General features: G+C 35.6%; 1 protein-coding gene across 1 annotated transcript in view; it reads left to right on the top strand.

Moving 5' to 3' along the window:
* LOC125045358 overlaps positions 1-15,000 on the top strand; it is a 55,372-nt gene that overhangs the window by 19,685 nt on the left and 20,687 nt on the right. Inside the window, exons 4-7 of the mRNA XM_047642563.1 lie at positions 1-366; positions 3,594-3,732; positions 12,740-12,833; positions 13,988-14,888. The exon at positions 1-366 is cut by the window's left edge and continues 1,791 nt beyond it. Of these exons, the coding sequence (XP_047498519.1) occupies positions 1-366; positions 3,594-3,732; positions 12,740-12,833; positions 13,988-14,888 (1,500 nt within the window). The remainder of the gene's footprint in view (positions 367-3,593; positions 3,733-12,739; positions 12,834-13,987; positions 14,889-15,000) is intronic.

Below are 15,000 nucleotides of genomic sequence, written 5' to 3'. Positions count from 1 at the left end.
ATGGAAACACAGTACCAACTGTTCCTACACCAGCACTCAGTGAAGGTGGTAGTAACCTAGTGGCTGTAGAAGCTACTATGGAGGATGGCACTACGAGAACCCTCTATATAGATCCCTCGCAGTTAGGTCCTAATGTTGATCTGAACAATCTCATGCTTCATATAGACACCAGTGGACAAGAACATGTTATCATTCCTTCTTCATCATCATCGGATTCTGAAACGCCAAGTCTTGACCATAGCATGTCAGAGGGTCAGGACAGAAATTATGCTGATACACAGCCAGAATACCCATCCGAACCACAGAAATATGAGCAAAAAAATGATGTGGGGGCTGCCGAACACTATGAGTTGCCCCAAGAAAAGGGTGAGGCTTCATGAGCAAAAGCTTAAGCTTATACATTAGATTGTTAAAGGATGAAAAAAAATATTTGTGCCTTTTTTTTTTAAGTACTGGAAGGAATCCTTCCATTTATTCTTTTTTTATCCTTTATTTTCTCTCTCACACAGTTTCTGTCACGAGTCATTCTTTTCAGCACCAACACAAATCCAGTGGTTTTGTGCATATTTATATAGATGTTCTCTAAAATTTAGATTGTTTCTGTAAAAAAGTTTCAAATTTTAGCTCAAACTTGTATTTTTTCAGTGCTTCAATTACACTGGTACTATAATTATCTGCTCCCTTAATTACACTACTTCATGGCCCTATTCCTATGCAATTCCTTTTTCTTAAGCTTGATAGGTTCCTAAATCAGTTACATGAAGCAGCGTGATAGGTTTCTAACTACTGCATCTAACTTGCGGCTATATTCATCATGAAGTGGATAATTAGATTCTGTTCCTTAAGCTCTTGCATCATTTTATGTTCAAATTTGCTTCAGTGATCCATGTTGGGTTTCTTAAAAGAAAGCATCACTGCCAGTAATGTAGTACATTTAGCACATGGTTCAAAACTTATTATAGCAATTATATAGTAAGGGGCTGAGAAATATTGAATCAACATACTGTTCAGTCTTCATGTGGTGGATTATTGGAATTTTTAGTTTTATTCAATGGAACCATTGTGGTTGGTCCAGTTCTCAGTAGTAGTGTGTATACACATTTCCAAAGGAAAACAAAGGACTTTATGATTCCTCACAGGTGGATGACAGAGAATGAATGAATAAGAATTTAAATTTTTATAATTTTGACTTGGAATATGTGCAGACATTGGCTAAGAAACAGGTGGCTAGGAATTGGTAATTGAAGACAAGCATTAATGTTGTTCAGCAATGTTACAGCAAAAGGATCTGGAATGATAAAGAGTTGAATGTAGTTGAATTGTTAAGTGGTTTGAGGGTTAATACTTTTTTTACTTAATTTTTGGACAAATGCATTATAGCAGTTAAAAGAATGCTTTGTAGATAAAGCAATGTCAACCTTCTGTAAGTGAATCATTGAGTTGATGATAGAGTACAAAAATGGTATAGTGGATTACAAATATTAAGATTTTATAAATTATCAAGTTTTGGTCTCATTGTAGGTTGGCCATTTACCCAAAAGCATCTGATATGCAAATACCATGGATATATAACTGCTCCATTTGCATTATATGAGCCTGCAATGAAAAGCTAATATATCCTTTTAAGCTTGAGTTCATTATTTTAGCAGATTGGGGCATGGATAAAGGGTTAAGGATTCTGCAGGTCAGGCTAAAGCGTAAAAAGAATCTCTTCCTTCTCCTTATGAGACGTGTCTTTCATTCTCTGTCTTCACTTGCAAATGATTTGTCAGATTTGATCTGGATGCATTTTGGTCTTGTTGTTTTTGTTTGTGTGTTCATTTCATTCATATTTTGTAATTATTATTTTTATTATTGTTATTATTATTATTATTATTATTATTATTATTATTATTATTATTATTATTATTATTATCATCATTATCATTATCATTATCATTATTATTATTATTTTAAACTGAATATGACATTTTAAAAAGTTTAATGCACATGTATAGGATTGATATATAGATGTGTCCAGTGTGATATATATTACTGTTATATTTACAATGCTTGTGTAATTAAAGAAAACAAAAACTATTGAATAATTTTGGGAATATTCCAGAATTGTGATCAGTATAGATGGGAAGTAGATCATTTTATATAATTATCTAAACCATGAAAAATATAATTATAGAAATTAACATTATTGGAAGACTGCAAATGCTACTGTGATAAAAAGAAAGAAAAAATCACCCACACTATGTCACGGGTGCATTTATTTTTTGAAACTTCCTTAAAAAAGACAATTGTAATAACCAACTTATTTTCTTTTACTGAAAACAAAATTCAAAAATAACCTAAAACAACAGAAAATGTTAGCCAACTAATTTTTAATTTATTTTTCCAAGTATCAAGTAAAAATCTCCATTATGTTATCATTATGATATTTTATATGCTTTTAAGAATAATTTGTATGTTGTGTAAATTATAAATATTAAAGCCTTTCAGAGAGAAAATTATTTGTACAAAAAAACTATTTATTTATTAAACGGCACATTTATTTTTTTTTTTTTTTTTTTTTTTTTTTTTTTTTTTTTTTTTTTTTTTTTTTTTTTTTTTTTGTTAATTTAAAAAATGATGAAAATTTAGGTACTATGATGGAATGAATATTTTTTGCTAATACTGGTAAACAGGTATATTAAATCAAAGTGCAAAGCTACTTGGTTGGTGGTTTACCAGTTACTGGTAAAGCAGAGCTGATTACCATTTAGTCCAGTGATCCTTGCTTGGCAGTTTTAGTAGAAAATCAGAATACGAAATTGTACATACAGTTTATACCCATATATATATATCAATGTATTTACACTTCTATATCTCATGGTTTAACAAATAATAAATGTCATTTAGTTATTTGAATGGTATTGTAGATTTTAAGAATTGTGGACACATCTCTGTAAGACCCAACATGGACAGCATTTGCAGTTAATGTGTGGAGTATGTCTTGTCTTTTTTTCTTTCTCATACATCTATGTATCATGCATTTGGTCTTCTTAATTTGATCAACTCATTTCATGCTACAATGTATCCCAACACTAGTTCTCTTCTTAACTGCTATTCAGAGATCATAATATGCTTTCGTATACTTTCAGAATCTCTCTTGCTTGGTCTTTTTTGACCATGAGTCTTTGGCCCCAAAACACACCACACTCTTACTGTCTGACTTCCATGTGCATTTTATCAACCCAGTCTTAATGAACAGGTTACTGATAGAGTATTACAGTGCACTCTTCCCCACTGTGGCCATTCATCACATTTAAGGGTTTATGTTTTGTGGCGGTGAATTGCTTGTGTGACTTATGTACCATCCTCACCCTGTCCAAAAGTTTATATTTAGATTATACATATTTTTCTAGGCTTTGGTGTATTATGTAATATTACCTGAGTGAATATTATCAATGTGATTTAGAAGAGAGTCTTTGTTTGTACAGTGTTCAGTAGCTGTGTTGATAGTATGCCAGTCAGTTTTGTAAAGGTATGTCAGAAGATGTGAAGATTATGTGGAATCTGCTTTGAAAGGGTGAATTTTTGTCTCACTGTATTGATAATTTCAGAGAAATGTAGGGCATCTGAAGAGAGTTGTCCCAAGAATCCCAGCATTGGTGTGGAATTGTCATTAATGTCTGAGAAGCTGGTGGCCCCCTCAGGCTCCAGGAATCCATCATGTGTTACCAATGAGGATTATCTCTCAAGGTAATGCATTGACTGCTTCATTTTAATATGCAGGTGATCCTCTCACATCCGAGGGGATAAATCAGCATGTTATGTGATAATAACTGTTCTTGGGGCAGCCATATATATTTTTGTATTTGTGTTTCATAGTGAACGAGGCTAGGCAGGAGAGGAAAAATGATGACCTATATAATTTCACATGTAAATTTTTATTTGCAAATTTTATTAAACTTTTTTTTTTTTATGGAAATTGCTTTCACAATTTTTTGCTCCAGTGTCAGCACAATAGATGAGAATTTTAGGTGTTTCTCATTTATGTTAGTGCATTTTTAAGTATCATCCCATGGCAGTTATGGATCTTGTGAGTAAGGGCCTTTAGGAAAGTGCCTGTTCTTTGCAAAGTTATCTTGGCCTTGGGAGAAGTATTTTGGATATTTGTATTTATGTATTTTGTTGTTGATTTTAGTCATTATGATAATGTCAATATTATTGTGATGGATATATCATCATCATCATCATCATCATTAATATGTTTATTGATTATAATGATAATCATTATTATTATTATTATTATTATTATTATTATTATTATTATTGTTGTTAGTGTTACTGTTTTAGCTTTCACTTTATTATTATTATTATTATTATTATTATTATTATTATTATTAATATTATCATCATCATCATCATCATTTTCATCATCCTTAATAATGATTATTATTTATTACTATTATCATTATTTTGATTATTATTATAGAGGTTACTGTTATTGATTTTGATATTATTATTTATTATTATTATTATTATTATTATTATTAATATTATTATTATTATTATTATTATTATTATTATTATTATAATTGTTGTCATTGCTATTGATATTTATATTATTACTTTTTTATTGTTATCATCATTACTATTACTATTCCCACTGGATTGGCTATTGCTGTTAATTTTATTATGATGATTATTTTCATTATGTTTATTGGTATTCAAATTATTTTTCATTGTAATTATAATATTGTTGATATAATTGATTTTAGTTTTATTATTTTCAGAAATATACTAGCATTACTTCCCCTCCCCTCCTCCTCCTCCTCCTCCTCCTCCTCCTCCTCCTCCTCCTCCTCCTCCTCCTCCTCCTCCTCCTCCTTCCCCCATCCCTCCCTTTCTCCTTCCCCCCCTCCCTCCCTCTTTCCTTCCCCCCCTTCCTCCCTCTCTCCTTCCCCCCCTTCCTCCCTCTCTCCTTCCCCCCCTCCCTCCCTCTCTCCTTCCCCCCCTTCCTCCCTCTCTCCTTCCCCCCCTTCCTCCCTCTCTCCTTCCCCCCCTCCCTCCCTCTCTCCTATTGCTACTCTTCTGATATATGATCATTGCTGGTTATGATTTTTTATAGAATTTTTCTTTATTAATTTTACTTATATATATATATATATATATATATATATACTTTTTTTTATGTTGATGATGATTATGGTCATTACTTACATTTTCTACATTTGTAATACTAACTCTTAAGTTTGCATAATGTATTCTTTATGCTTTTCTATTATCTGAAGTTCATGTTACATTTATGATCATACACACCCGCATTCACAATTACACTCCCACACACACTGTATATAATGTTATTTTATATCATCTTCATCCTTTGTTTATGTCTAAATGTTTCTGAAAACAAGCAATCTAATAGACATTCTTATACTCCAGTGTGCATGACTTGTTGTGAAAAGGCTAATTCAGCCATATATCCAAGGAATACAAAGGTGACAATGGAAAGAATCTGATATTTAGTTATGCTGATCATGCCTTATATTAGCATATGACATTATTCTTTAGTCTCCAGGGTGCCAGTCTCATGTGTAAAGTTTTTATGTCTGGGGGTTGTAAATGATTCATGGCAAATAAATACACAATTCTTTATTTCGACTTCTTTTATCCTGCTAATTTAAGAGGTTTTTCGAAGTCTGTAGAATTTTAGAGCTTCAGGAGATGCAGAAAACTTAGAGAATTATTTTGATTATTTTAATTGGATTCAAATTTAACAAGAACAGTTAGAAGATCTGGATAAAACTACCTCAAAGTCTAGATAAAACTGCACCAGTCGTTGAAAAAAAAAAGAAAAATGGAAAATAGGGCAAATGGTACATTACCTTTAGAAAGGAAATATTACTGTTATTTCCATTTGTATTAAAGAGAAGCCTAGTACAAAAGAAAAATTATTTCAAAGAATACATTTACATAAGTAGCAAGTTAGAAGCAAGTAAGGCATATGTTGTTTTGATATTCTGTTGTACTTTGCTCAGTCATTTTATGTATGCAGAAGTGTACTCCTGAAGACACATTATCCCATTATAAAAGTTACATGAGCTAATTCAATTCAGTCATGTTAATTGTTGAGGTAACCTTTTGATTATGGAGTAAAATTCCTATTCACATAAAATTCCTGTTCACATAAACATACACCAGTGCTGCCTAGTAATGCAAACAAGTGTGTACATAGCGCATTTTATGTGCTTTGAATTGCCTATTATACCATTTCATTAAATAGATGAAATCATAATTTAACAACAAATTATTTATAGATAAGATAGCTGTATGATAGCATTACAGTGTTTTTTGTAAAGATAATGTTAATGTAAAAGTTCTTTTAGTATACCAGAATAACACACTGTTAAGGCCCTATCACAACAGCACTTTTTCCTTCAATTTTTGCATTTCCGTATGAACTGTCCGTATGCAAATGGAATGACCTTATCACACTACCAAGGTAACAAATATGGAAGCATTCAAGTAAGGTCCCAAGAGTTGCAAGCATTCTCATATCATATGTTATTTTAAAGAAATATAATTATGTATATTGTACAAACAAATATTCTAGAATATGATCTTGTGTACATTAATTTATTCTGATTTGTTGATATATAAATATTCTAGTCATACAGAATACCTCAGATGCACGTGGAAACAAAAATTTACAAAAGGTACAACAAGTGTGATAGGGTTTTTAGGTATTAAAACCTTTATTTTATGATTAGCATCTTTTGATAGTGTACACCAAAATTCACTAAAAAAGACTGTGCATGAGACAAATAATTTTTATACAACATCAAACAGAAAGATTAACAAAATGCAAGGAAGTTAAACATATGCTTCATTCTTCACTAAAGTAAGGGTTATTTCTTAGACCTAGAATAGTGAGTGAAAGATTGCTCTACTTCATAAATAAAATTCATATGATAGCACCACACTAACTTTTGCAAAACTATTGTGAATGTGATTGTAATATTTAAAAAAAAGATAAAAGTGTTTTCATATCACTGTTGTTGAATAATGCATTGACAGCTGTTTATATAATTTTGAATTGATTAATAACATCTTAAATTAAGACCAACCTTGTGATATATTTAGAAACATGCATCTCACAAATATATATTATAAAATGAGGGCAGTGGCAATTGAGGCAGCAGTAGCAACCAGGAAATAAATGGAAGCTTTCTGTATTAAGCTGTTTTCTCTACAAATCAGTTTCAAGGTATTTAAATCTTTGCTACCTTTCCACACTTATTGGTATACTCAACAGAAAATGTTTCATTTGATAATCCCTTGCATCATGCATATATTAACTTGATCCATTAGTATAGGGGTTGTGGGATAGCTTGTTTTGAAAAGTCTAGTGGGAACCATGGATTTTGATAATGGTTTAATGCTGGTTATGTATGAGTGTTATGATTATGATGTAAACCAGAGGCACTGCACTGTCATATAGGTTAACCCATTGGCGACGGGTATAGAAAACTAAAAAAACTCTACGCTCTGGCGAACCACGGCAACGCGCCGACTTTGAGCACGTGAATTCGGTACATCAAGCCAGATCATTGCCTCGGGGCGCTTTGGCGTGCCGCCGCGGCGGACAGCCGCACGGCACATTTCGAGCGTATTGTTATGACGCCTATAGGCGTGACCTGTCGCCATTGGGTTAAATGCACTAGTATACCACATAGTACTAGATTTTCCCTCTGAAATTTGTCACTACTGCATCATCCAGTACGATATCGCAGACAAATTTGAAAACAAGGAAGCAGTTGAGTTTGTATGTTTTGATGTGAATAATAGAAATAGCCATCTGGAGTCAGATAAATGTCCATCTGTAACAAGATGATGCATAGACTCAGGCCTTCCATAGATCATACTTTCAGAGAAGGTATATCAACAGCAGGGCAAATCCTCACTATAAGAATGCTGAAATCCAGAAACCTACATGCTATGCTAAGATTTGAGGGAGTTCATCTTTCTTTAAAGGATAGCAGCAGTGGCAGGGTATCAGTATTAGATAGGAGCACCAAAAGTGAAAGGAAACGTTTTTTCAAACGGTTCGTTATAAGCTCCGGCAATGAGTAATTAGATGCCCAAAATAGTGTCTGAAATACTGAACTCTGCATTACTAGCCACTATCCAATTATTGATACCACAGTCATTTATTGGGTGTTTTTATTTTAGTACCAGACTGTACTACAGACAAAATTGAACATATTGGCTTAACACCAAAGCATAGGAAAAGAAAAGAAAAGCCATGGGTTGGAATATCATGGTCGAGATAAAACACATACAGAAAGACCTGGTAGACCTCCACTCCATACACCTCTATCCCTGCATGATGGAGCAACATACAGGTTCAACAACAAAAGATATGAATAGTATAATGAGGGATAGTGTACAACAGAGGGTATGATTATTTCTACCTCTGTCTCAATCTTTCAATTGGTCACAGGGAGAGACTTTGTATCTTTCTCTCTTATTGTCTGTTTGGTCTTTCTGCTTCTCTTTCTTTCTCTATATCTCTCTATTTTCTGTTGCTTCTTCTCTCTCTATTCCAATTCTCTCTTTTTCTTTGTGCACTTGTCTCTTTCTGTGTGTATCTCTCTCTATATGTATATGAGGGTTTTACTATGTGTCTCCTCTTTATGTGTTTATTTTTCTGTTTTTTCTGACTCTTTATGTCCCGCTCTCTTTCTCTCACCTTCTTCCTCCCCAATCCCTTAATCATTGTTGCCAGGGGGGGGGGGGGGGGGACTGAGACTGAGGCCCAATGTAGGGGATCACCCCTACCTTGGACCTCAGCCTCAACTAATTTTGCATGGTCTTGTCTTATCCCTCTTTCCTTTTCCTTCTCTTTTCATCACCTTCTTGTGTCCTCTTACTAAGGTGTGAGAACTGGGCTAAAGAGATGAAAGGCTGGCTTTGTATCATTCCTGAATGGCCTCTGGGGGCCATAGGCCTGGTATTCCCTTGGTTAATCGCTTAGCCCTTACCCTGTTTGGAGACCCTGAGGGGTACACCATTTCTTTTCCCTCTCATATTTCAGGCTCTCCATGGCCAATAATGATTTTTTTTTTTACCCTTATTAGGGGCATTAAGGCTTGCCTCTTAATCTACTAGTTTATCTAAATTTGATTTTTTCTGGTTTCCTAACCCCTGCCTCTCCTTTGACCATAACTACTACCCCCTCTTCAGTGTTTGCTATCAACTCTGCCCATTCTGAATCATCCACTCAGATCATTACTCAATCTTCATAATACACCCATTCCTCTCTCCTAACATTCTCCAATCTATTTCCTACGGCACAGTCTTCTTCATAGTCTACCCTCTCCCCTCTTATTACTACTTTTCATCCATATTGTCCTCGTTCCCACAGTACTACCTCACTCCACATCACCCGATCTTCCTCCTGCCCTCATCCTTATACTGCTTTCACCTCTGCAAACCTTTTGAGTACTCTTTTTGGCCCGGCCAAGTGGGATCAATTCCTTGTGATTCCCCCTACAGCCCCTTACTCTTCTCTTCTCTTCCAACAAAGTCTCCAAAAACAAGTAGGCAAAGTTTCCATTCATAGTTCTGATTATTCACGCCTAGTGACAGTTACATCTGAGTCGTGCACTGACCTCATTAGCAAACCTATTCCTGCCCAACCTGACTCCCTTAACCCATTCGCGACGGGCATGTCACGTATCTGTGCCATGCCCACTGTGAGTTTACTTGTTTAATTGTTTTTACACATAGATGGCTACACTTGTACTAAATCACCAATGAGCCAATTATGAGTAGTGCCTGTCTCGCCCATTTACCCTTTTCTTTAATTTACGGAAATATTTTACGTTATCTTATTTTGCTATTATGATTGTTTATAACATTATAGTAATTACAATGTTTATAATAAAAATAAAACCATCGATATTCATAGCACTAGTAAAAAATACATTTTCCTGCCAATTCAAGGAAAGGTGAAATTAGGTAAGGCAGAGCCATCTATGTGAAGATACATTTCACAAAAAATGTAAAAGATGAACACAGCATTTTCCCCATTTTTTGTTAATTTTCCCCGTCGCGAATGGGTTAATGCTTGTACCAGAACTGTTTCCATCTCCCTGACTGATTGTCCTGTCTATGACAAGGACTGGTCAGACTATGAAAACAACCTACTGGTTGTCCTGTCTATGACAAGGACTGGTCAGACTATGAAAACAACCTGCTCTCCTGCCTTGTCGACTATGATGTAGTGCCAGTACAGTGCTACACTATTCCTCCCAGAGGCCAGCGTAAGTCCTACACCAATATTGCCAAGATTACCTTCCAGACATGACCTCTGCCATGAGGTTGATATGAGAGGAGTATCCTGCTTTCTCTGACCATATCGACCCCTTCCCCATCAGTGTCAGAAATGTTGTAGTATTGGCGACCCTGCCAAACACCATTGCTCCACAGCCTGCTGCCCCATATATGCCCAACCTGGTCATGACCATTCAAATTGCTTTGCTCAGTCAAGCACTTGTGCCATATATATTATAGTTGTTGCCCTGCCTAGAGGCTCAAATCTAAGGTAGCAGTTCTCAGATTCAAATTAGGCTTTACTCTATGTGAGACCAGACAAGAAGCACACATACAAGGTTTTTCTCTTTCTACTTATTCCAAAACTGGCCTTTGCTTTGCTCCCCTCCTATTTTCTCAAGATGTCATAGCATCTCCCCAGTATCTCTTCCCTCTACCCTGAACCATCCTACTTCTACTCCCTCTCTCCCCCAGTCAAGTTCCTTTTCCAGCCTAGATCCAGGTACTCTAATCTCTACCACCTTTCCAATGCCTACCTCTCCTCCTCACTCAACCTTTCGCACTAGACAATGTAAAGATTCCAACCCATCTTCTCCTACGACATTCTGTCCTACATCCACCTTTTACTCAGCTCTTCATCTCTTCATCATAAATAAACCTTTATTTCTCAGACATCCCCACTCAACTCCCCTCCAGAAACTCTTGAAGACATCCAAAACTTCCTAAACATGACCCAAGAGAATGCTCTGCTCCCTCATCCATCCTCAAATCCTTCTATTCCTATTTGCTCTACATTCAAAGTACTTACCAATATCCCTCCTCCTCCTCCTCAAGTTCCCCCTACCCCTCTTCCTCTCCTGATACTTGACCACCTTTGATATCTGGCACATTTATTTGTTTTGCCCATTAACAATTCTGGGAATCCATAAACTTTGCTTTATGAACCAAAAATCTTCATAACCCGGTTGCTTCACACCCTAGTCCCAACTTATTGTTATATTTTTAACACTCCGCTAACGACCTTAGATGTTGATGCAGCAGAAAATTTTCAATAAACAAAAATAAATCGCACCTTCAATTTCTCCTTTCTTCTTCTCCTCCTTCTCCTTCTTCTCCTTCTCCTTCTCCTTCTTCTCCTCCTTCTTCTTCTCCTTCTTCTTCTCCTTCTCTTCTCCTTCTCCTTCTCCTTCTTCTCCTTCTTCTCCTTCTTCTCCTTCTTCTCCTTCTTCTCCTTCTTCTCCTTCTTCTCCTTCTTCTCCTTCTTCTCCTTCTTCTCCTTCTTCTCCTTCTTCTCCTTCTTCTCCTTCTTCTCCTTCTTCTCCTTCTTCTCCTTCTTCTCCTTCTTCTCCTTCTTCTTCTTCTTCTTCTTCTTCTTCTTCTTCTTCTTCTTCTTCTTCTTCTTCTTCTTCTTCTTCTTCTTCTTCTTCTTCTTCTTCTTCTTCTTCTTCTTCTTCTTCTTCTTCTTCTTCTTCTTCTTCTTCTTCTTCTTCTTCTTCTTCTTCTTCTTCTTCTTCTTCTTCTTCTTCTTCTTCTTCTTCTTCTTCTTCTTCTTCTTCTTCTTCTTCTTCTTCTTCTTCTTCTTCTTCTTCTTCTTCTTCTTCTTCTTCTTCTTCTTCTCCTCCTCCTCCTCCTCCTCCTCCTCCTCCTCCTCCTCCTCCTCCTCCTCCTCCTCCTCCTCCTCCTCTTCCCTTCCTCTTCCCTTCCTCCATTCTCCCTCCTTTCTCCTCCTCCTCCTCCTCCTCAAAACTGTGTTAAAGATGAATAAATAGATTAATATAAAGTAGCAACCTCTTAAGAAGTGTGGAGAAACTGAACAAGCAAAAATAACTATTTGACATTGCAAGTCTCACCGGTGTGTAAAGAGCAGACATGCCCACTGTGTAGATAGTGATCTTTTTAATCTAAGGAGATTGGGGTCATTTTACTTGCATGTGCATTAAATTTATGGCTAAGCAACTTTGAAATTTAGAAAGCAAGATGTTTGTCGTGGTCATAGAGTTGTAATTAAGAGGGACAGTAACCCAATTCTTAAAACCAAAGAAACACAAAGACTGGTTTGCATTTATGTCATAAGATTGGTGGTATAATATGTTAGATATGAGGAACTTTTGGTTGGTATTGCTACCAGCCTCAGAGGGGAAAAAAAGGAACAGTTACCAAGCACGCTGCTTATAAACTGTCAATTTTCTATACTTAACCCTAGAATTATTAACTTCAGATGCCAAATAGTCAGTTTCCTGCAGTAAATGTTCCCCTCTTTGTAAGAGATGTTACTAATTTCCATCATTTGAAGTTTAAATTTTTTCTGTGGAAACAGAAATTGATGCTAGCGGGCACATTGGAAGTATAATGATTTAGTATCTAGAATAATGACTAAAAGTGTAATTACTGTGGGGTTCTCACTTGCCTCTTCTCTTGGTTTCAGACCTAGGGGAAATATGTGGCCTGAAGTAGGAGAGGGAGAGAGAATCATTGTTCGAGCTGAAGTTAAAGCAGAGTTTGACACTGACCTTGGCAAGGTGAGATGTCCCCACAATAATAATGCACATCAAAGTACTGAGACAGCTATTGATATTAATAATAACATCCATATTAATATTAAAGATTATGTCAATAACTAAAGATAGAGAACAGTTAGATACAAGACTAAGAGTAAATAAAGATTAACCTTAACATAAAAAAAAAGAGTGGGGTTAATTCAAAATTCTAAAATCACCCATTCACCTGCTGGCTCTGGGTACCTTATGGACCTACATGTGGACCAAAATTTGTTCTCTTGTGTAGGCAGGCCCTCATGAACACTCATGTGCAAAATCAAGACTCCTTATCTCCTCTGTGCAATGCTATAATGTATAAGCTTTTTTTCTGTTTGGCCATTTTCTGAGGTCAATATTTTTCATTTGTTATGCTGTATCTAGATGGTAATAGATTGTTTTTGTTGAACAGACTCCATGTTATCCATCTAGTCAGTCTGCAACTCTTTACAGTAACAATACCAATAAGCAGCATTGTGCTATTTGTCATTTTGTAATATTTAATTATTCAGTTTTAAGTAAAGCACCCTGCACTGCCAGTCACAGTGGGCAGAAATAGGATTTTAAGCATCAAAATAGCCTCCCTGGAGCCAGCACTCTTCCATGCATGGCTCATGGATTGTACACTTGTTTACTAGTGGAAATACTGCAACAGTCCCTTCCTATATGCCCATTGAATCTAATCTTCCTCCATGAGCTTTGTGCACTCATGGCAAAACATCCCACCACCCACCACTAGGCAGCATTCCTGTCACCCCAACCCTCAGCCCAATTTTTTCATGATGGCTTATTCCCATGACCTGGCCCTCAACCAATTTTTTTTTCATGATGTGAAGGTCATGTCATCCAGATCAATAGGTTAATGAGGATATCTATACCTAGTAGAGGTTTTCAGTGAGTAAAAGCACTGTTTCAAATCAAACACATATAACAATAAATTGGAAGAGAATACAACAAAATCTGAGTCTCTGATAAAATCTGCTGTAAATACTAAGAATTAAGTGATATTCAGCAAAAAACTAGAGCTCTTGAAAAAATATTTCCAAAGTACAAATGAACATGATTTTAAGGAGGAGGTCATAGATAAACACAATTGTAATTATAATGCAAATTATGAAAATGGAGTCAAACTTTTTCAGGAAAACCTACACTACACAGAACCTGCATCTGGATTACACAGAAACAAAGATAATTTGCAAGATAAACAACTGGAAAATGAAACCAATAAGCATTTAACTCTTAAAGCAGCTTTGCACAAACATCCTAGAGATGAACTTACCAAAGAAATAGAACAAAGTAAGACTTTTACGGTTAATCACATGCTGTGCAGTGTAAATACACTGACAGTAGATTTTAAGAATCCAAAAAGGGATTCAGCAGACATTACAAATGATAGCAAAAATACCTATATTTCTGATGTAGTAAACAAAGTAGAATATGGTTTAGGAGATTTAGATTGTTCTGCTGATAAAGAGACCAGTGAAAGGACACGTTCAAAAGGGAGTAGACTTCAGTCTGATGTCAGAACTAAAGCTGAATTAGCTGATTTCCAAGATGGTGATTTAGGCAGTGAATTAATGACACATAATGAAAAGTTGAAGTCTGGTGGATCTGAGAAAAGTTGTGAAGGAGAATCAATTGATGATGATCTTAAGGAAAGTAGGGTGGATAAATTGAAAGGAAAAATTGGAGATAGATCTGTGATTAGTTGGGAGAGTGGAAAGATGACTTGCAGGAGAAGTGAAAGAATACAGGAGAGAGATGGAAGGGTAGAGAGACCTAATGAGGGACTTGAAAAAAGCCCTTGCCAAAAGTTGCCAGGAAGCAAAATGGAATATAATAAAGACATACAGTGCAAGAGAGGTGGTGCTAAAAGACAGTTAGTAAAGGATAAGACAAGTGACTTATTCAGGAGGAAAAAATGCAAAGAAAAGCGAGGAAATTCTCCCCAAAACAGCCCAGAGGATTTCAATGAAAATATAAAGGACATCGATGATGATGATGACCTTCCAGATCTGACTGCTTGCCAAGCTGTAAAAGGTAGAGTGGCCATACAAGTTTATTTGTAATATTAAGAAGCTGTAAGATTATTAGGCAAAAATAAGTAATTTGAACTTTAGTGATATATACATGCATGGTGGTTCAGATGCCC

This window comes from Penaeus chinensis, chromosome 37 (assembly GCF_019202785.1).
Source record: "Penaeus chinensis breed Huanghai No. 1 chromosome 37, ASM1920278v2, whole genome shotgun sequence".
NCBI lineage: Eukaryota > Metazoa > Arthropoda > Malacostraca > Decapoda > Penaeidae > Penaeus > Penaeus chinensis.
This window is presented reverse-complemented; position numbering and strand designations above follow the sequence as displayed.